The following is a 22,816-nucleotide window of genomic DNA, read 5'->3' as shown; positions in this document are numbered from 1 at the left end:
TTATAACTTATGTGAAAGTACCTGGCACCTCGGCAATTAAAACATGTTAGCTTTCTCCCCCACCTTTCTCATAAAAGGAGGACTCGCCAGATACTTTACCAGTCTTCATGGTCCTACCAGATTCATGGCTCCTCATTACAGAGAACATTTAAGGGAAGAACCCAAAGTGCCCATTTTGTGCACTTAGCATGCACTGAGGCATTATTCGGGGTCCTTCTGTCTTCCTTAAGAGCAATAAGTCTGCTTTAACAGCAGTTTTGAGAAATTACCAAGAAAGGAAATGATTCAGACATCCCTTTGGCATTCATTAGAGTTTCTGGTCATCACTGCTATTTCAAAGAAGGCTTTCTGCTGACTCTGAGTGGCAGCTCAACATTTACTACCAAACAGTAGACAATGGCTCCAGACTCCCAGCCCTCCAGAAGGATTCAGTTCTGGGCATTGACTACCAAGTTTTACCTAGAGTTAAAACCTCAAAGAAGGCTACTGTCTGGGAATGTAACTCAGTGGTAGAGTGCTTGCCTAGTGTGCAAGAGACTCTGGGTTCAATCCCCAGCACTGCAAGAGACAAAAAAATAAAGCCAGGATTTATGGCTGTATGGGGGCTGACCCATTGGTATGACATGGTCACTGAGGACCCAGACATAATATGATCACTGAGGGACAGAGACAGGGTTTGCACTTCTGGTCATAACTCATGCCACCTACAGGCTTGACCCTGAGGGTTGTAAGCATATTTGCATATGTGCTTTTAATGACAAAACATGAAGCTGGAAAAGTTGTGAGAAGTTGTTCTTATCACCTGTGACATTATATGTCATCTAGACTGTCTTGGTGAGTGACAGAGCAATATTGAAAGCATCAAACCTTTTCAATGAATGCTCTGCTCTCCTGGGAATTTTTTTTCAAAAGAAAGAATCTGTGTCTTTCTGTCTCTTGTGCGCATGCACACACACATACACAATGTAGACAAAGATGTTCACTACTGTGTAATGTATCATTAAAAACACAACTCTGAAAGACATTTATATCCAGTACAAGAGAATGGTTTTAATTTCTGTGGTTTCAGTTACCCACAGTCAACTGTGGTCCAAAAGTACTTTAAAAAAAAACATTCCAGAAATAAACAATCAGCATAACATTGCATGTCATTCTGAGTTGTGTGATGAATCTTGAGCTATGCTACTCTGTCCTGCCCAAGATGTGAATCAACCCTTGTCCAGTGTGTCCACACTGTATATGCTACTCACCCATTAGTCACTTGTAGCTATCTCAGTTATAAGATTGACTGTCTTGGCATCACAGTGCTTGTGTTAGTGTACTTAATGATGGCCCCAAAGTGTAAGAATAGTGATGCTGGCAATTCAGATACGGCAAAGAGAAGATATGAAGTGTTTCCTTTAAGTGAAAAGGTAAAAGTTCTCAAGTATATGCTGAGGTTGCTTAGATCTATGGTAAGAGTGAATGTTCTTTCTGTGAAATTGTGAAAAAGGAAAAAGAAATTCTTGTAAGTTTTCCTGGGCACCTCAAACCACAAAAGGTATGGCAACAGTGTATGACAAATGCTTAGTTAACATGGAAAAGGCATTAAATTTGTGCATTTATAGGAAAAAACACACATATAAGGTTTAGTACTATCTGTGGTTTTAGGCATCCAGTGGGGATCTTAGAAGATATCCTTCTTGGATAAGGAAGTGCTATTATTTTGATGTGTGTGTGTGTGTGTGTGTGTGTGTGTGTTATTGTGTATATATTAAATACATTATATGTATATTATATATACACACACAAATAAAATATTGTACACACAAATTACTTTCTGCACAGACACACACACTACTTGAAGGAACACTACAGTGTTCACAGTGCCTAACCCTGGGTGGACAGCTAATGGGGCTAGATGTGCAGGCTTGGTACCCAGGGTCTGCAGTGGACTTTCTGGGTCTGACTCCTGGCTCCATTATTCATCACCCGTGTGACCCTGGTTAGCTACACTCCTTTAGCAATTATTATTGTATTTAACATGTGCAGTCATTCTTCTTGGTTCCAGGGATATAGGAGGAAGAAACAAAACCCCCCTGTCCTCATGAAGCTCATATTCATAATGTCTTAACCTCTCTATGCCTTGCTTTCCCCATCTGTGAATAAGTTCTTACTTCAGAGGGTTGAGAGAGGAGTATTACAAGGATAACAATGCAAAGTATTTAGAAAAGCACGAGGGACAAAATGAGCACCATAGCATGTAGTAGATGTTAATATTTAACTTTTTTCCAAATGACCTGTTTTCTAAATTTTCACTAATGAAAACTACAGAGCAAGTCGACTGCTTAAACAATTTAATGTTTGAAGTAAAGGACTGATGTTCTTGTACTTTTCCAGCGGTGGTATCCTGTTTCTCTTGCTTTTTAAGAATTGTGCTTTGGAGACTGGGACTTAGAAAGATTGTCTCTTTCTCTGTATATTTATAAAATATGTGAGTGATGAGGGGGGAAAAAAGAAAGAAAGAAAACTACTGTTATAAGTAGAAGAAAAGAAAAGATCAAAGAGCTTGGTAACCTAGCAGCCCCTTCCTGCCACCTTTGTCCTGAGCACAGTGACAACATGACGTCCCCAGATACACAGCTAGTGTTGGTAACAGTGAGGAGGGCTGGAGCCTTTCTCTCCTCGAGCCTGCATGTTCCTTATGGAATGAACCAACCACCATCCCTTGTCTTGTGGAAGCCCTGAGGCGCCAGAAGTAGCTAGCCCCTGAGCCGGTCATTCCCTCTGACCTAGTAGTTCGTCTCTGTTCCAGAGACTGACCTATGGGGATAACTTAGGAAAAGCAAACATAGACACAAGCTCAGACATTGAACTTGGCACTATCTGATTTTAGCAATAGGTTGGAAAACACTCTGATCAACAGCAACTTGGGGATTACTTAATTGTAGATCTACCCCAGCAGATAAAAGCATTGTCAAAATTATAACTGTGAAGACCACAAGGACACAAAAAATATATGTATGATAAAACATTAAGAAAAAACAACCACACAGTGGTGCCATGACTTAACCAAGTAAAAATATACATTGATGTGGCCAGTAGTGGGGGGAAAAACAAAAGCAGCTAAAACAGGGTGGGCAATATGAGTAATTATTTTTCTTGTACACACTTCCCCATAAGAAATTAAAGTAAGCACGAACCAAAACATTCATAGTCACTGAAGTCAGTTCTTAATGTGGCTTTAAAAAAATTCCATCCTTTTATCTCAGTCTTTCCTAAATTGGGTGCCATGATAAATTAGAAGTGTTTATTTTGTTACAGGGGGACATCAGATAGATGACCATAGGCAAGGGAGTGGTAAACAGGATTAAGCAAAGCTAAGTGGTTCTTTCTTCCAGGACTTCTTTAATGTTTGTCTCTACTGAGGATTTCTAAAACACAGATACTTCTCCAAACCAGGAACTCCGCCCCCAAGACCAACCAGCCCATCCTAATAAACTTCACCATCCTGAGGGTGGAGATACCAGCAAACAAAATTCAGCCCCACCTATTGTTTGTTTTTTAAAGGAGATCTCCATTTTAAGTGGTGTCAGTCAGATATAACCAAGTATACTGCTAATACTTAAAACAAAGGGAAAATACAGTCAAATAATTTTATTAATCTAAATTCTACTTTTAGGGAGAACAAAGCAACTTTGGACTCCCTCATAGGAAATAAGTTGTCATTGCTAGACTCTGCGATCTGCAGATTCAATGTGGAATCAGATATGGGCTCATCATGTCTATGTTAGACAGCAGGCCCTCAAGGCAGCCAAGGAATTAATGATCGACACTTTCTGAGATCCTTGAGCTATGCTGCCTGTGAAAGGCTGAATTTAAAACTCCTGTTCCAGGTCCTGCGACCTTAGCCCCTCAGCTGTAACTTTGAAGGGGGTGTGGCTGGGCATGGACTGTGGACAGACATGGCTGAGTCCTTGTTCACTGCTCATCGGCTGCATGGATGTGCAGACCCCAGAGTCCCAGAGGCTCTGACACTGGAGAAGATAGCTTTTTCAAGAGGCTGTGCTAGGTCTCAGATGTGGCTCACCAAGTTTGTTTCCTTCTCCCAATCTCACGTGAGGTTTATATAGAAAAGCCTTTTATACCAAAGGGACACTGCATTTTGACATCCTTCCCACATTCCACCAGAGGTAATTTTGACAGATTCTCTAAGGAAAAGAACATCTCATTTAAAGATGGATGGGTTCACACTCAGGGCCTGCCAGTTTAGGGATGGCTTCCTGGTAGAGACACAGTGTTATATAACAGGTCCTTTTCTTTTTATTTTTTCCTTTTTTTTAAAATATGTTGTTTTTAGTTGTAAATGGTCACGATAACTATATTTTATTTATTTATTTTTATGTAGTGCTGAGGATGGAACCCGGTGCCTTATATGTGTCAGGAGAGCATTGTACCACTAAGTCACAACCCCAGCTCCCACAGGTCCCATTTCTTTGTTCCACTCACAGTCCACATTCCACTTGATGCTTCTGGGAGGAAGCTTCAGGGTTTCGTTGATCTTCTCCAAGACGGTCTGTAGCTTTTGCTTCTGCGCAATCTCTGACTGGGTAACCTCAGCGACATTTAGCTTCTCGCTCTCAAGTTTCTCTGGGTGAGAAGGGAAAAGAGAGCAGCTGTTATCCTGGGCTGCAGACAACCCTAATTCATGCACTTATTGACTCATTCACACACCCACTCACCAAAACAGGGGCTCCCAGTATCTGTAGGGAATTGGTTCTGGGATCCCCCTACATGTACTAAATCTTGCAGTGCTCAGTCCCCTATATAAAATGGTATAATATTTGCATATAACCTGTGTATATCCTTTCATACATTTCAATCATCTCTAAGCTACTTATAATACCTAATAAAATGTAAATGCTATATGTTGTTATGCTGTGCCATTTAGGGGCTAACAAGAAAAAAACACCTGTACACGTCCAGCATAGATGTGATTTTTGTTGAATATTTTGGATCCACACTAAGTTGAACCTGCAGGTGTGGAATGCACAGATACAGAGGGCTGACTGTACTGGCGCCTAACAGGGGAGGGACACTACTGCTCATCTGATGTTGGTACTAGTGGCAGCATTACTGTAAAGCCTTTTGACTGGGTCTTGAACACCCAGGACCATAGAAGTGGGGCACTTAACCTATTTTGTCATATGTGAACTCTTGTCCATCATTCTTGGGCGTCTCCCTTCTTTTCAATTCCGTCTTTTCCAAGGGTATCCCTGTGCCAACTGGACAGCCTCTCTGCTTCCCCTGGGCAGAATCAGTCGGGTCATTATACAAAACATTCTGTCCATTCCTGTACATGATGTACACATTTGATCATATCTATCGGATTTGAGCATCTTTTCCTTTAAGGCCCACCTGGAAGGTAACTTATTTGACATGTCATATTTTATCAGTTCTAAGGCACACACTTTTCACATTATAACGTCCCTAAAATCAGGTTGTATCTTAAAAGCGATGGCATCCTACAGCTGCTGCCAGCCAGGTGGAAGACATGAGAGTTATTACTGCCTCCACACAGGTGAACTTGGCCATAGCTCTTGAAATACATCACCTACTTCTAGAGTCACCTAATTCATTCTCCACAACTCATTCAGGATTGACAGAACTGACACTCTGAAATGAGTTTAAATGGCTTTCCTCTGTAGTTTTGAGGGCTGCCATACAAACAAATTAAACTTGACATCAGTGATCCCTTTAGTCCTTACTGTATTTATTTTGAGCAACTGTAGCTTATACAAACCAAGTGCCCCTTGGGTAATTCTTTGAAGATGAGGTTGCCCACTGGGGAATGTCTGTGGTTCTGTGATTTATCAATCCTTTTCAGCTTCCCAATAGAACCATTTCAGGTGGTTCCCATCTATGATGCCTGAACAATTCTCTTTCTCTTCCTTTGTTCAAGTCATCCTTCTTCATTCCTGAAGTTCCAGGGATTTAACAAGCATAGATCTAAATGTCTCTCTTGACTGGTATATCTTGAAGAGAACCTGGCTGCCTTTCTCATTTTCAGGCTGAATCCTTATTTTGGATCCCCTCCTACTAAAGAAACAGTAAGCTGTTCCCCACCCCCCCTCCCCATTATTTTTAGATGATGTGACTGTCTGATAGATAGAAGCCAGTTGTTTTCTTTGTACACTGTAACTACCAGCACTGGGGAGAGGCTGCCCAAACACTGGGCTGAGAAACTTGAGAAGCCCTTTATTGGCTTGGAGGAGAAGACTGCTGGGACAGATTAGCAATGACTGTCTTGGGAGTGGGCCGGATAGGCGGGGAGGGGAGGAGTGGCATGAGAGCCACTTATTTGCTGGCTTTGCTGTATTACATCGTTGTCTATGAATTTTCATATTCATAAGCTTCTGTTGGCATTGGACTTAAGAGTGAAAGGCTTAGGGTTCTGTTTTCTAGGTCAACCATTTTTTTCTTGCACTTTCTTGCACTGTTGCCCATTTCATTCTTACTCTTTAAAAATTGGTGTGCCATAGTGAGAAGTGTACATTTGGTCTTCTCACCCACCCACTTCCTGCCACAGAGATTCTAAGAGCCCTGTGACTTCCTGGATGGAAGGCTGATGGAAGCATCTTCTGTTTTGTTGTGGTTGTTGTTTTGTTTTTGTTCCCCAGTTCCTGAAAGAGCTCTGGAGTGATGAAGGTTGCCAGGGGAACCAACCATGTGATTCAAGCACTGGTACTTTCAGTCTACCTACATCTGGGGGTGGGAGAGCAGGAGATTGAGTCAATCTCCAGTGGCCAAAGCTTCTGGGTTGGTGAACACACCAAGGTGCTGGAGGGTGGTGCACCCAGACAGGGATAGAGGCTCCCTGGCACCTCTGTCGTACTGTACCCTGGGCATTCCTTTCATTCAGCTGTTCCTGAGTTTTATCTTTAGTAATAAACTGGTACCCTTAGCTACCTTCCTGGATTTTGTGAGCCACTTTAGCAAATTATTGAATCAGTGGAGGGATAATGGGGAGCTCTGGTCTAGAGCCAGTTGGTCAGAAGTATGGGAGGCCCAGCCCAGACATGTGATTGCCATAGGAGGTGAGGGACTGAGCACTTTAACCAGTGGAGGGCTATACTCCTTTAGGGTAGTTAGTGTCAGAATTAAATTGAGTCCTCAGAGAATTGCTTGGTGTGGAAAACCCACTCATTTGGTGTCAGAAGTGTTGCAAGCATAGAGAAATCAATTGGGATTTCTTAGTTTCAACTTTACTCCTTACCTATTAGAGCATGCACTGTTTTTCTATTTGTACCACTTTTTTATTTTTAACGAAACTATGATAGTCTAAATTAAATAACTAAAATTGTAATGCATTCTTCCTAGAATTCCATTTTTAGCATCTGCTGTTGCTTATTTAGGAGAAGAGTTTTTAAGGCTATGCTTTTTTCTTTTGCATTATAAAGATTTAAAAAAATTTTATCCTGCTTTTTTTTCTACTTTAGTCATTATATTTTGAGTTTATCTTCTTGCTTTTAATTTTCGTTGGATATTTTATCTTAGACATTGATATTGGTATTAAGTGGATTTTCACAGAGAATATATCTCAAAGTAATCTTTATTAACAAACATATAGAAGAGTTCTTCATCTCCCTTTTTTAAAGAAGGAGATTCCCACTCCACATTATATATCCAATGGATTTAAAATCAGCATAATAAGTGATGTAGCCACATCAATGTTTATAGCAGCACAATTCACAATAACTAAGGTATGGAGTCAACCTAAGTGCCCTTCAACAGATGAATGGAAATGTGGTATATATACGCAATGGAGTATTATTCAGCCATAAAGAATGACTTTATGATATTTGCCAATAAATGGATGTATCTGGAGACTGTCATGTTAAGTGAAATAAGGCAATCCCCCCACAAACCAAAGATCAAATGTTTTTGCTGATACACGGAAGCTAACCCACAAAAAGAGGGGGAGAAGAAGAATAGAAGTTTAGTGGATTAGAAAAAGGAAAATGAGGGAAGGGAGGGGGATTGGAAAAGAAAAGACAGTGGAATGAATATGTAATATGTAATTTTTCTATATATAAATCTATATATATAGATATATATATATAGAAAAATTACATATTACATATATATGAATACAGTGAAACTTATCGTGTACATTCGTAAGACTGGGGTCCTAATTAGAGTAAGATATTCCATGCTTATATAATTATATCAAAATGAACTCTACTGTCATGTGTAACAAAAAAGAACCAATTAAAAAAAATGAGATTATACTGTGTACATATTTTCATTACTGACTTTTCCCCACATAAATGTATCATGAGTATATTTCTAGGTCAATACACATGTATATATTCATTCTTTTAAAAAACTGCTTACTATGTCATAGGGCTTATTACATATTCAACCGTTCCCTTGTAGAGGTATAGCCAAGTTATATCCCATTCTTCCTCTATTTGCAGTAAAATTGCAATAAACATCCTTTATATATTGCTGTTTATTGTTGGTAAAAATAGAAACTATTTCTTTACAGATTTTCTTCTCATATCTAGTCGTCTTACCAAATCCTCTCATTAGTTCTTTTAGAGTCTTCAGCATTTTCTGGATATGCACAAATAAGACAAAACAGTTACCTCTATTTTGCAAGCTTATGTCACTTATTTCAAAGTGACATTTCAAAATAAAATATTTGAGAAGCTCTTGAGCTATTCCTATCTCTTTCTTTAAAATATTTAAACCTCAAACTTTAAGAGGCCCGCTCAAATACTTCTATAGTTAAATAGCAATTTTATTTAATGCTACCAAGGATTTAAAGATAATTTCTTTTTTAAGACTCCTAGTTTCCCTCTTTTATTCTTTTAGGCTAATATTAACTAGCTTTTTGAATTTTCTATGGCTGGAGTTTTATTCTTCTAGGAAACCATTCTTGCATGTTTTCACAGTTTTGCAAATTGCTCATAATTAGTTTTAGCTTCTTACAAAGTAGTAGGTATTATTTCAAAATAGGAAACGATTTAGTAATTTTTATCAGATTATTCTGTGACTATTTCAGTTGTCTTACTAACACTGTACTAATGTAATCACCCTTCAAAGAATTAGAATATGTAAAATAATACTCTTTCCAGTATGAGTGACTCCTGAATTTCGATTTTTTTTTTTTTTGCTTAAAAACGGGGAACATTTGTTAGAAAATTTAAATTGCATCAGAGAATTTGGTCTGTTGACTAATTTGTTGAAATTTGCTTCATGGACATAGTTAGATTCTGTATGAGTTCCATGTGCAGTTGAAAAGAAATACACACTCTGGTATTTCTTTTCCCACTCTGGTTTGTAGGTGTATTCTGTACTATATGCAGGCCAGATTTGGTTAATTACATTGTCCAAACTTTCTCTATCTTTATTAACTTTTTTCTTAACATATTAGGAGAAATGTATTAAAGATCTACCACTGTGATAGTGGATTTGTCAAGTTCTTATTGAAATAATGATTGGAATTTTTTTGTTTTTATAAGTACCTTATAATTATACATAATAGTGGAATTCATTGTGATATATTCATACATGCACATAGCGTAATTTCCTCTAATTCTCCAGAACTTTCCCTTTCCTCCTACTTCCCTTTCCCTCTTTCTCTACTTTTTCTATTTATTTGTATGTATTTTTTTCCCTTGGTACATTATAATTATACATAAAAATTGGATTTATTTTGGCATATTCACACATGCGTATAGGATGATTTGGGTCAATTTTATTCCATAGTTGTTTTCCTGTACCTCCCTTCCTCCCTTGGTCTCCTGCTTCTCTCCCTTCTGTTGTTGTGAGATATCACTTTAAAAAATTTCCTTTTTTTCTCTCTAGTTTCTGCACATGAGGGGAGATATTTGAGTCTGGCTTATTTCATTTAGTATGATGTTCTCCAGTTTCATCAATTTTCCTGCAACTGATGTAATTTCATTCTTATTTAAGGCTGCCATTGTGTATATGTACCACATTTTCTTTATCCATTCATCTGCTGACGTACAGGTCCATACCTTGGCTATTGTGAATTGTACTGCATTACATATTGGAAAGCACACATCTTTCTAGTGCTGATTTCAGTTCTTCTTGGTAATTACTGAGGAGTGAAATAACTGGGCCATATGGTAGATCCACATTCCTAGTCTTTTGAGGAATCTCCATACTGATTTTCACAGTTGTGCTAATTTGCAGACCTGCTAGCAATGTATAAGCGTTCCTTTCTTGCCATATCCTCAACAGCATTTATTATTATTTGTATTCCTGATGGTTGCCATGCTAACTGGAATGATACAAAATCTCAGTGTAGTTTTGATTTTAATTTCCCTGACTACTAAGGATACTGAACATTTTTCCATATGTTTTTTGGCCATTTCATTTCTTATTTTGAGAAATGTCTGTTTAGTTTATTTGCACATTTATTGATTGGGGTATTTGTTCTCTTGGTGTTAAGTTTGGGTTTTTTTTTTTTTTTTTTTGAGTTCTGTATGTATTCTGGGATAGGAAGAGTAACTGGCAAAGATTTTCTCCCATTCAGTTGACTCTTTCTTCATGTTCTTGTTTCCTTTGCTGCACGGGAAGCTTTTAAACTTGATGCCATCCCATTTATTGATTCTTAGTTTTATTTCTTGTGCTTTAAGGTTCTTGTTAAGTTCATGCCTGTGCCAACAGGTTGGAGTGTTGACCCTGTTTTCTTCTCGAAGTTGTATAGTTACTGGTCTAATTCCTGGGTTGTCATTCACTTTGAGTTGGCTTTTGGGCAGGGTGGCAGATAGAGGTATAGTTTTATCCTACAAATTGTTATCCCATTTCCCCAGCACCATTTGTTAAGAAGACTGTCTTCACTTCACTTTTATCACCCTTGCAAAGATGAGATGACCATATACGTGTGGGTTTGTCTCATCTTCTGGTCTACTCCACTGGTCTTCATATCTGTTTTTATGCCAGTACAGTGCTGGTTTTGTTACTCTAGCCCTCTGGTATAATTTGAGGTTGGGTATTATGATGCCTTTAGCCTTGTTCTTGTTGCTCGGGATTGCTTTAGCTATTCTGGGTATTCTATTCTTCAGATGAATTGTAGGGACTGTTTTCTCTAGTTCTGGGAAGAATATCATTGGAATTTTGATGGGGAATGCACTGAATCTGTATATTGCTTTTGGTAGTATGACCATTTTAACAATATTAACTCAGCCTATCCAAGAATGTGGAAGCGCTTTCCATCTTCTAATATCTTCTTCAATGTCTTTCTTCAGTGTTTTATAATTTTCATTATAGAGGTCTTTCACCTCATTGATTAGAGTTATTTCCAGGTGGTCTTTTTTTTTTTTTTGTTATTGGTGTATAGGAAAGTTATTGATTTTTGTATGCTGATCTGCTACTTTACTGAATTTATCAACTCTCAAAGTCTTATGATGGAGTTTTTTTTGAGTCTTCTAAGTATAGAATCATATCATTGGCAAACAACAATAATTTGACTTCTTTTCCTGTTTGTATCCCTTTAATTTCCTGATCTTATTTAATTTCTCTAAAATTTCAAGAATTATAATGAATAGGAGTGCTAAGTATGAACATCTTTGTCTTATTTCTGATTTTAGAAGGAATACTTTTAGTTTTTCCCCATTCAGTAGGATGTTGGCTTTGGGTTTGCCATATGTAGCTCTTGTGATGTTGAGCTAAGTTCCGTCTATCCCTAGTATTTTCAGAGCTATTAACATGAATGGGTGCTGAATTTTGTTGCTTTTTCTACATCTGTTGAATTGATTATGTAAATTTTATCCTATTTATGTGATGAGCTACATTTATTGATTCATGAATACTGAACTAACCTTATATTCCTGGAATGAAATCTACTTGATCATGGTTTACAAACTTCTTAATGTGTTTTTAAAATGTGGATTCCTAAAGTTTTATTAATGAATTTTGCACCTCTGTGCATCAGGGATATTGGTCTATACTTTTTTTCTTTGGTTGTGTCCTTATCTGGTCTTGGTATCAGGGTGATTCTGGCTTCATAGAATGAATTTGGGAGTGTTGCCATTTCTACTTCATGGAATAATTTGAGGAGGGTTGGTATTAGTTCATGTTTTTTAAAATTTTAATATATTTGATACACAGAGGTGCACTGAAGTTTAAATTTTCTGTATTTTTCTATTAATTTTAATTGTTTATCAATCTACTCTGTAGTAAGACACTTTTTGTCTGAAAGGCAATTTTGCATTCTTTTAGTCAGTATTAGTCTAGCGTGGATCATTATTTCCACCCTTTTTCTTTCTTTTTGTGTTCTCATTTGTTAAAACTGTCTCTTATATTTAGAATTCAGCAATACTTTGTTGTGCTATTTAGTCTGATCATCTTTGTCCTTTAAGTGGATAAAGTCAATGGTTTTAATTGCAGATTCAACTCTACCAGCTTGTTTTGAACTTTCTAGTTATTTGGCTTTTCCAGTTCTTTCTCCCTTTGCCATCCTTGCCTTCTTTTGGATTAAGGTTTTTAGTCCTCATTCCTTTCTCTCCCTCACGGTGGCAAGGAGGCTATACATTCTTCCTACCATTTTACTGGCTACAATAAAAAAATTTATGCATAGTTAAAGGCTTAATTAGAATCTTTACTTATATGTTGAACCACACAACCCCCTCAGCTCACGCTGACTCTAATCACGTTTCCTCACTTATACGCTACAGTCATATGGAATTCTATTTTCATTTTTTAAATTTAACAAATCAGACATTATTGTGATTATTTTATGTTTGTTCAGTTATGGCTTTTATCTACCCACCAAAGTGATCTTTCCTTACTGTTTTTTTTTTTTTCCTAATTGCATGTCACATCTTTCTTTTGGGCTCATTTTTCTTCCTCTTACTATACCTCCTTTTTTTTTTTTTTTGGTAGTGGGGATTGAACTCAAGGGTCCTTTACACTGAGCTACATCCCCAGCCTTTTTTGAGACAGGGTCTCATTAAGTTTCTTAGGGACTCGCTAAGTTGCTGGGGCTGGCCTTGAACTTGAGATCCTCCTGCCTCAGCCTCCTACATTGCTGTGATTATAGGCATAAGCCACTGTGCCCAGCTCTACGTAATTCTTTCATTAATACTAGAAAATTCCCATTCATTATGTCTTTAAATATTTACCATACTCCATTTGCTCTCTCTTCTCCTTGTAGAATTCCAATTGGTAATAGGTTGGATACTGTTAGAATGAGGTCTATGTTTTAATTTTTCTTTCTCATTTTTTACTCTGTAGCTTGCTATATACTGCATTCCGGGTGATTTCTTCCAGCTCATTAATTCTTTCTTTGGCTGTGTCTAATCCACTGAGGTTTCTAATTCATTATTACATGTTTTTCCATTTCTAGAAATTATATTTTGTTCATTTTCACATTACCTGTTCAGTTTTGAAAGTTTCTTCTTCTTTTGCTATCCTTTTAATAGGTTCTTAAAACAAGTCGAACTTGCTTATTGTGTATTCTATTATTGAAGAACTTCTAATATAGTATTTGTGGGGTAACTATAGTTCAGCATTTCTGTTGCCATTGCTCATTGTGGCTTTCTACTCATGTCTTTGGTGATTCCTAATTTTGAGTTCATTTTCCTTAGAGAAACTCCTTGGGAGTTCTTTGTTGCCTGGGTTTTGGGTTTAGAGCTCATTTGTCTTTAAAGGAAGGAAATATATTTCCTTTTGGCTTGGACCACTGGTGACCTGGGATGACTTTTAACTCTATTTCCAGCTTAGGACTTTAAAAAAAAAACCCTCTTTTTTTCATTACAATATTTTTACTAGTGCATTATAGTTATACATATTCATGGGGTTCATTTTGACAATATTCATAAATGCATATAAGATAATTAGCTCCATTTCAATCCCCAGTACTAACCCTATCCTTCCTTTCTCCCTCCCCCAATTCCCTTTCTCTACTCTACTGGTCCTCTATTAATTTTTTAATTGGTGTATTATAGTTATAAATAAAAGTGAAATTTATTGTGCTGTATTATACATGTACATAGAGTAGTCTAGTAAATTTCATTCTGCAGTTCCTGCCCTTTCTCATCTCTCCCCCTCAAAATTTTTCCTCTATTCCACTGTACTCCCTTCTGTTTTCACAAGATCACCCTTTTAAAATTCCTTACTTCTCTCTGCATATGAGAGAAAACACTCAGTCCTTGACTTTCTGAGTCTGGCTTATTTCACTTAGCAAGATGTTCTCCAGTTCTAAGCAAATGACATAATTTCATTCTTCTTTACACAAAATAAAATTTCATTGTGTGTGTGTCTCACATTTTCTTTATCTATTCTTCCACTGAGGGACACCTAATCTGGTTCCATAACTTGGCTATTATGAATTGTGTTGCAATAGACAGTGGTATGCATTCATCACTACAGTATGCAGATTTTAGTCCTTTTGGATAAATACCAAGGAGGAGATAGCTGGTCATATGATGGTTCCATTCGTAGTCTTTTGAGGAATCTGAATACTACTTTCCAAAGTGGTTATACTAATTTGTAGTCCCATCAACAATGTGAGTATCTTTCCCCCATAACCTCCCCAGCATTCATTGTTATTTGTATTCTTGATGATTTCTATTCTAACTGGACTGAGATAAAATCCTAGTGTACTTTTGATTTGCATTTTCCTAATTACTAACGATGTTGAACATATTTTCATATATTCATTGGCCATTTGCATTTCTTCTTTTGAGAAATGCCTATTTAATTAATTTGCCTATTTTTTTAATTAGGTTTTTTTGAGTTCTTTATATATTCTGGATAGTAATCTCCTGTTGGAAGAGTATCTAGCTCTGGACTTTTAATGCCACATTTGCAGTGTAAATCCTATCCCTAAATCCATGTGAATACAGACTTGGATAAAGAATTATCAGGGGCAGATTCTCCTTTTTCCCCCTTCTTTCCACTCTTTTTCTTTTTTGTTTCATTTACACCCAAGGCTGAGATAAACATTTATCCTTATTGCCTCTCTCTTTAAGACATGATTTTCTAGTCTCCCCAACTGAAAGCACTTTCCTTCAAAGACTGGCTTTACTCACTGGTCTCTGATCCAATCCCCTTTCCTGCTTGGACTTGACTCAGGCTTTGTCTCCTGACATGGATGTATAACCCATTACACCTCAGGCTGCAAACTATTAGGAATTAGCACTTATTCCACTGGATTTACACTTCCTTGTTGCTTTTGAAACCAGAGGAATTTCTTCCCCTTTCAAACCAGTTTAGTCATGGCATATGAAAATGTTTTTAAAGGCTTATCTGGCTTTTTAAAGTGTGCTCTACTTAGATTTGTCTGAGCATCTAGTCATCGTAGTGTTGAAAATAGAAATCTGCTTTCATCTCTTATTACAATAACTGGAATCTCTAAGATACTTATGGTATCAGTCCTTATTTCTGACTCGTTCCTAATGCCATGTCTTTGATATGCCACTATTTAATATGCTCACTGTTATGGTAAAGACCATTAAACAAAACCTATCTAGCAGTTTCCTTTCCTTCCTGTTTTATTTGGGATAGCTGCTATTGAAATGTATCAAATATTATTTAATATCAACTGACAGATTAATTCAGTTTCACTCTAAAATATACTTGCCCTCAAGTACTTTTTATGAGCATGGAAAAAATCCAAGCTATTGGGCTGAGGCTGTGGCTCAGCGGTAGAGTGTTTGCCTAGCATACATGAGGCACTGGGTTCGATCCTCAGAACTACATTAAAAAAAAAAAAAAAACTAAATAGACAAAATAAATGTATTGTGTCCATCTACAACTAAAAATATTTTTAAAAAATCCAAGCCATGAAGATTGTTTATTCATTTCATTGCAGCCCCCACATCCCCTGGTCCCATTCCATAGAGAGAATTACCAGAGATAGTTTACACATACACACATGTAAGTATGAAATATGTCCCTTACATACACACATACACAGAGGGACATTACACAAGTGGTTCTGTGCCATGTTTCTTCTTTTTTTTCTTTTGTTAAACAAACTTAGATATTTTAAGCTGGGTGTAGTGGCACATGCCAATAATCCCAGGGGCTTGGGAGACTGAGGCAAGAAGATTCCAAGTTCAAGGCCAGCCTCAGCAATTTGGTGAGGCCCTAAGCAACTTAGCAAGACTCTGTCTCAAAATAAAAAATAAAAAGGGCTGGGAATGTCGTGATTAACTGAAATAAAATAAGGAACTTCTTTACAATTTACTGATGAAAGGAGAATAATAATAAGCTTTCATCTGGCTTTTGAGTTTTGGGGGGACAAGAAAACCCCTCCTACAGTCTAAGCGCAGCAATATATATTATCTTCGACAACTGTAGAACTGATGAGAATTATAACAGGACCACCTTAGGGCAGTGCCACCCAACAGAACTTTGGCTGTGATGGAAATGTGCATTTCTTCACTGTCCAATATGGCAGCCACTAGCCACATTTGGTTACTGAGAACCTGAAATGTAGCCAGTGTGATGGAGGAAATGGATTTTTAATTTTAATTACTTTCAACAGCTACACGTGGCTAGGGTTATCGTATTGAACAGCTTGGCCACCGAGGCTTCTAAGTCATCCTCCTGGTTTCACACACAAGTGAACTGAGCTGCAGAGGTACGTGCTAGTAGTGGAACCAAGACTGGGAACTCAGATGTTCTGTCTGCCTCTTCATTCCTGTCTCCATTTTAGCTCCTTCAGCCCAAGTACTTTTGGAAAGCAACCCTCAAAGCCAGTGAGATCAAATTCTTAAGAAGCTGTGCCTCTTGGGTTTTGTGGAGTCAGTGCCACTCAACACCTCCACATGGAGTCAGCCTGGTTTTTCTCTAGCTGCTCATGCCCTACGTCGCTAGGACTTCTTAAGCCTCTCCCCGTCCACACTGTGTCTCCTCTAGTCCAGCATCACTCCTGCCTCACAGGGGAATGCTTTGCTGGTGTTTCCTCCAGCGCCTCTATATAGCCTTCCTGCTGCTCCCAGGTTATCTCCCTAAGGCCACATTCCTCACCATGTCCCTTTGCTCACAAGCCATCAGGAATTACCACTGCTCAGTCAATAGTCCACAACTCCTAGTTTCTTGTCCTCTGTTAGGTGGGAGTCATTGTTATTTTAAATAAGTTTTTTAATGGTTTTTACATTTACTGCTAATGGCTTCCATTATATAGTGCATCTGGTCCTGGGTAACACTGTGCATGTAACAATTAACTAAATTTCACACTTTTTTTTTTTTGGATCTCACTAGTTTCTTCCCCAGTGCCCTCTTCCTGTCCCAGGAAATGGTCCAGCATGCCACTGTTCTTCATGTCTCCTTAGGCTCTTCTAGTCTGTGAGCTTTTCAGACGTCCCTTGTTTTTTTTTTTTTTTTTTTTTTTTTAATCATGGGTACACTGGAACTGTGGGTTTGGGGAAGAAAAACCACAGAGGTGACGTCCCTTTTGTCATACCCTTCCCAGTCCCACTACTTCCCCACCTTAATCAGTGACAGCCAGTCACTCAAGGGAAGGGAGTTATCTCTACCTCCTTGAAGGGGTCATTTCTACAGAAATTACTTAGAATGTTCTTGGAAGGAAGAGTTGTCTTTTGCTCCCATTTATTTACTTATTTACTTACAGCAGTATAGATTAAGGGTATTTATTTTAGACTTTGGGTTATAATTCTATTGTTATTCCTGCTCCCCAGCTCATTCCAACTCTGGCCTTTGGGAACTCTTGCACATGGGTCTTGGACATTTTCAAATAGTAGCCCCATAGACGTATGTTTTATTTATTTATTTATTTCTTAGCACTTCCTTTTGGCACTTCAAATACTCCAGGCTCATCTTCTGTAGTCCCTGCCCAGCCTTGAGACGAGCCATTTGAAGAAGCCCTCGTTCCTGTTATTGGAGGATGGTGTTAGGAACCAAGATCTAGGTGCTGAATCTCATCTTGGTTGTGAGACATCCATTCCACTCAGCTGACCCTGATGGGCCCCTGCCCACTTGCCCCTTGTCTCTTCAGCATCCTCCCTCTACCCACAGTGAAGTCAACTGGGGCTACCCGGCAACTCTTGTGATACTGGCTAGAATGTTCTTCTCCTTCCTGATCTGTTGAAGTTCTCCTTCTGTAAGGCTTTATTCAAAATAGGCCTCTTCCAGGAAGCCTTTCCCAGATACCTACTGGATTTCTCATAGCCCTGGGGGCAACCAGGTTGTGAGTTACCTCAAGACAGCACTATGTCATATGTACTTTTATATCCCTAAACTCAGCAGTGAGCATGAGGCAAGGCAAATGGAGTTTGCTCAGTGAATACTACTTGACTAGGTTAAGAAAAGTGGGTATATCAGGGGGAAAAAAAACCCACACACATAAACACAACAAAAATTCCTCCTATAGAAATTTTATGCCTAAGGGCCTCCTTGGTCTCACACCCGAAGATGTCCTATTTTAGTCATATGCTATTGTGAAAACCAGAAGGAAGAACCTTGTCACCTTAGGACTCTCATCCCTCAAAACAGGTCTTGTCTGTTCTCAGCAGATGCACATATTCAAAGATTAGGATCAGTGGAAAAAAACACCATAAAGAAACTCACGTGGCCACCCAACTCAGGAAACCTCAATAAGGAGTAGGCTGTGGCTCATGTTCAAATGAACTGATTAATTAGGTTGTGTAGGCATATCCTGGAATTGCTTATTTCCTGTCTCTCTTACTTCATGTGTCGCCTACATGTTGGGGATACAAATATGAAGTAACCATGGTTAGGACTGTGTAACTGAGATACTGGGAAATGTCCCAACTTTGAATGATTCTGTGACTTTCTTCTCTCATGGGCAAAGAAGAGCCTCTGAGGAAACAGATGATTGCCTCTGTCAATCATCCCCAAAGCCTGTAATCCGGGGACAAGAATGAGATAATCTTTGGCATAGTGGAGGGAGGCACTTCCTCTACACTTAGGGGCTGGAAGCTCTTGTTCTGAGGGATGCAAAGGGCTATAGCTCAACCTGTAGAAGGATGGAGTGTGCATCCTGAAGAGGCTACCCGCTCGGCCCACAGCTGATGTCTTCTCGGTAACATGGAAAGTACAAACAGATGGCTCACGTCAGGAGGAACAACCTTCACAGTGGGGGAAGTTGTACCCTCTGGACAATGTTGATGCCCCTTTCCAGAACTCTCTGGCCTTATCCGTGTTTACCTGCAGCTGCAGACAGCTTTACACACTGCAGGGTTCCACCTCTAGCCCAAGGTTTGCTCTTCTGCCATGATATGAGTGCAGCCTGAAGGTTTTAGTTCCTGCACGGGTAACCCTCAGTCTCAGGATGATGGGAGCCATGGATGAATGCTCTTGTCTCTCTGTCCTGGGAAGGGTGCTTTTAAGGTGTAATGTTACCTGGTTCCTCAGGGGGCCCTCGTTGCAAACAGAGCTGCCAACTCTATTCATGCACTCTATTTTTTTTTTTTTTTTTGGATACTGGGGATTGAACTCAGGCATTCAACCACTGTGCCACATCCCCAGCCCTATTTTGTATTTTATTTAGAGACAAGGTCTCACTGAGTTGCTTAAGGCTTCACTAAGTTGCTGAGGCTGGCTTTGAACTTGGAATCCTCCTGTCTCAGCTTCCTGAGCTGCTGGGATTACAGGCATGCACCACTGTGCCCAGCTTGTTAATGCACTCTTAACGGGCATTTCTCTCTCCCCTTCTTATTACTTACTTGGTAATCTGTACTTTATTTGTGTAGAGCTGAGGAGTGAACCCAGGGTCTCATGCATGCTGGGCATGATCTCTACCACTGAGCTACATCCCCGATCCCTAGTTATCTGTCCTTTCTAAGATCCCTTTCCATGAAACTTCCTCCACCAGGTCCTTGTCTCAGCATCTGCTTTTGGAAAACCTAAATGAAGATCTGTTGTCAAGGAAAGTGAGTAGACCCAGAAAACATAAGCATTAATGGGGAAGCTAGATCCGGTAGCTAGGAAAGAAGGACTGAGGAGAGGTTATTCCCAGGGAACCTACCAGAAATGCCTGGGGCTCTGAGAGGGCTGTTTTCCTATAAGCAGTCCAGACACTGCTGCTGAGCAAGGAGCCTCTGGCCACACAAAGGTCCAGCAGATCTGATGCTGCTTCCCACAGGGCTCCTGACCAAAGCACACCCAGCTAATCCTGGTCAGCAGAGTTCAGGCACCATCTCCAGGGTGCAAGCCTGTCCAGACTTTACCAACACACCGAGCACTCTCAGCCCCCTGCTCAATTTTTAGGTCCCAAGCCTTCACTCCATGATGTCACCAATATGGCTTCCCGAACCACCTACCCCTGTCCTAATGTCTGAGGAGTATGTGCTCCCGGACTACCCCAGCCCCTAGGCCACTCCCATTATCTTCCAAGGGCTGGTGTTTCATAGTTTAATAATCTCACACTCCAGTCCCTCCTAGTTTTCATGCCCAACCAACTCGGTATAGAGGACACTCAAGCCCCAGGACATTGGAAACTGAATTCCTTCCTCTCCTCCTCCTCCTCCTCCTTCTTCTTTTTTTTTTTTTTTTTTGTGGTAATGAGGTGCACTTTACCACTGAGCCATGCCCTCAGCCCCTTTTATATTTGTGACAAGATCTTACTATATTGCTCTCAGCAACTTGGGGGACTGAGGCAAGAGAAAAAGACAGCCTCAACAACTTGCCAAGGCCCAAAGTAATTTAGCAAGACCCTATCTCAAGAATAAATAAACAAATAATAAAGGGCTGAGGATGTGGCTCCATGGTTAGGCAACTCTGGGTTCAATCCCTGGTACCTCCCTGCCCCTGAAAAAGTAAATAATGATAGTATTAAATTATAACCCAAGGTATAAAATATCTTTATGTCTATCTTGATATAATTAAGTAGCTAAAAAAGTAAATAAATGGAATTTATTTATTTATTTCTTAGAGAAGAATTCCAATTAATAAATTTGGAAGAAACAAGGAAAAGAAAGAAATCACCATTAAAACACCATGTGATAACTGCAGCACACACGCTGCACCAAGGGATGCTCAGATTAGTGGGAGAAGTTTAAGGAGAAACAGGTTATACTGCATGATCTCAAAGTATCTCTCCTCAAATGAATTAATTATTTAAAACAGTAACTTTATAGTGATGAACTGTGGCAGATAACACCTTGTGATAAGTCATATATATCCACATCATGTTCTCCCTGACATGATGCACTAAGAAGGCTCCTCATTCTGTGGCATTCCTCCCCAAATGCATAATGTCAATCTAATCATGAGAAAATATCAGACGAGGGCTGGGGATGTGGCTCGGTAGAGCTCTTGCCTAGCACACATGAGGCTCTGGGTATCAGACAAATCTAAATTGGGTGCCATTCTACAAAGTAACTGACCAGTACTCTTTGAAAGTGCCAAAGTCATGAAAGACATGGGAGACTGAGAAACTGTCGTGGACTGAAGGAAACGAAGGAGATTTGACACTTACAACAATGTGGGAATCTGGATTTAATCCTAGAACTAAAAGGATCTCACAGGAAAAACTGGTGGAGTCTGTAATTTAGTTGAGTATGGTTCTAAGGTTTATTTCTTAATTTTGATATTAGTATGATGGGACATGAACATTAGGGGAACTTGGGAGAAGAGCATATGGGAATTCTTTACTACATTTGCAAATCTAGGCCTAAAATTGTTTTCATCAGATTTTGAACTAAACAAAGTGACAAGTGTCCTATGAATTTAAGTATTAAGACAATTTGTGAAATATAAGTAAGATTTGGAAGATAGAGTTACAAAGGGAGGAAACAGCATGATACACAAAAAGGATCTGCAACCAAAGAAGCTAAGAAAAATGAGAAGTTCTGCTCTAAGATAGCCAGAGTGGGGCTGGAGAATAAGTGAGAACTAACTACCTAGCATGCCAGGCACTTTCCTAAGGGCTCTGCATACACACTGAGACAAGGGATGGGCTTGATGCACTGTATGTGGGAATACAGTTGTCAGGGACACAGGGGAAGGAGCAATCCAGGATGATTCCTAAGTTTCCCATTCGAGCAACTGGCTGTGCGGCGGTAATACCATTCATCCAAGTGGAAAACAGAATGGATTTGGTGGGGAGGAGGAAGACAAGCAGCTTGGTTTGGGGCAGGTTGATTACAAGCTAGCTGTGGGGCATCCGGGTGGGGATGTCTAGAAGACAGAAAACGACCTCAACAGCTTCAAGGAGAATACTGTTCTGGAGATACAGACCTGAGAGTAATTATGGTAGAGGTGATGATGGCAACTATGAGAGTGGATGGAATCGCCCAGGAAGTGGATATGAAAGAAAAAATGTGCCAAGATGGAAGACCAAGAAACCAACCATGACTAACAAGGAAGAGTACGTGAAGATGGTAAAGAAAGTATCGGAGGTAGACAAGAACCATGAGGGTGTGAGGGCATAAGGGTACCTGACAACTCTGTCTTCAGGTCAATTCCTGATCAGCTCCTGATACAAACTTTCTTACTGTGAACTGGTTCTCTCCACCAGGATGTGAGGTTTGGAAAGTGTATGTCCAGACTTAGACCCATGTAGTCTAAACTAAAGTTTACAGAAGAATAACCACTGTAGCCAACCCCCTTCTTGACACAAGAGTTGGAATCTGGATCCAATCTGGATGTGATCCCTGACTTGGGGCTGCACGGACGTGACGCTGGACTGCTCTGTAACCCTTCCTGGAGGCAAGATTACTCAAGATGACGTCCCATTACTCTGTGGCCATGCTGCATCCTTGCTTTGAAAGCCTAGCACAGAACATTTCAAGCCAGTTTCAGATCCTGATTAGAAACTTGCTGGAGGGGTTAGCAGCTGCAGTCACTGGGAGAGATGTTCAGTGAG

The 22,816-nt window shown here is 39.4% G+C and overlaps 1 protein-coding gene across 1 annotated transcript in view; it reads right to left on the bottom strand.

The window, feature by feature from the left end:
- PARVA (parvin alpha) overlaps positions 1-22,816 on the bottom strand; it is a 154,341-nt gene that overhangs the window by 26,529 nt on the left and 104,996 nt on the right. Inside the window, exon 5 of the mRNA XM_081275374.1 lies at positions 4,489-4,629. Coding sequence (XP_081131500.1) covers positions 4,489-4,629 — 141 coding nt within the window. The remainder of the gene's footprint in view (positions 1-4,488; positions 4,630-22,816) is intronic.

The sequence above is a fragment of the Spermophilus citellus genome (assembly GCF_964194105.1).
Source record: "Spermophilus citellus genome assembly, chromosome: 2".
NCBI lineage: Eukaryota > Metazoa > Chordata > Mammalia > Rodentia > Sciuridae > Spermophilus > Spermophilus citellus.
This window is presented reverse-complemented; position numbering and strand designations above follow the sequence as displayed.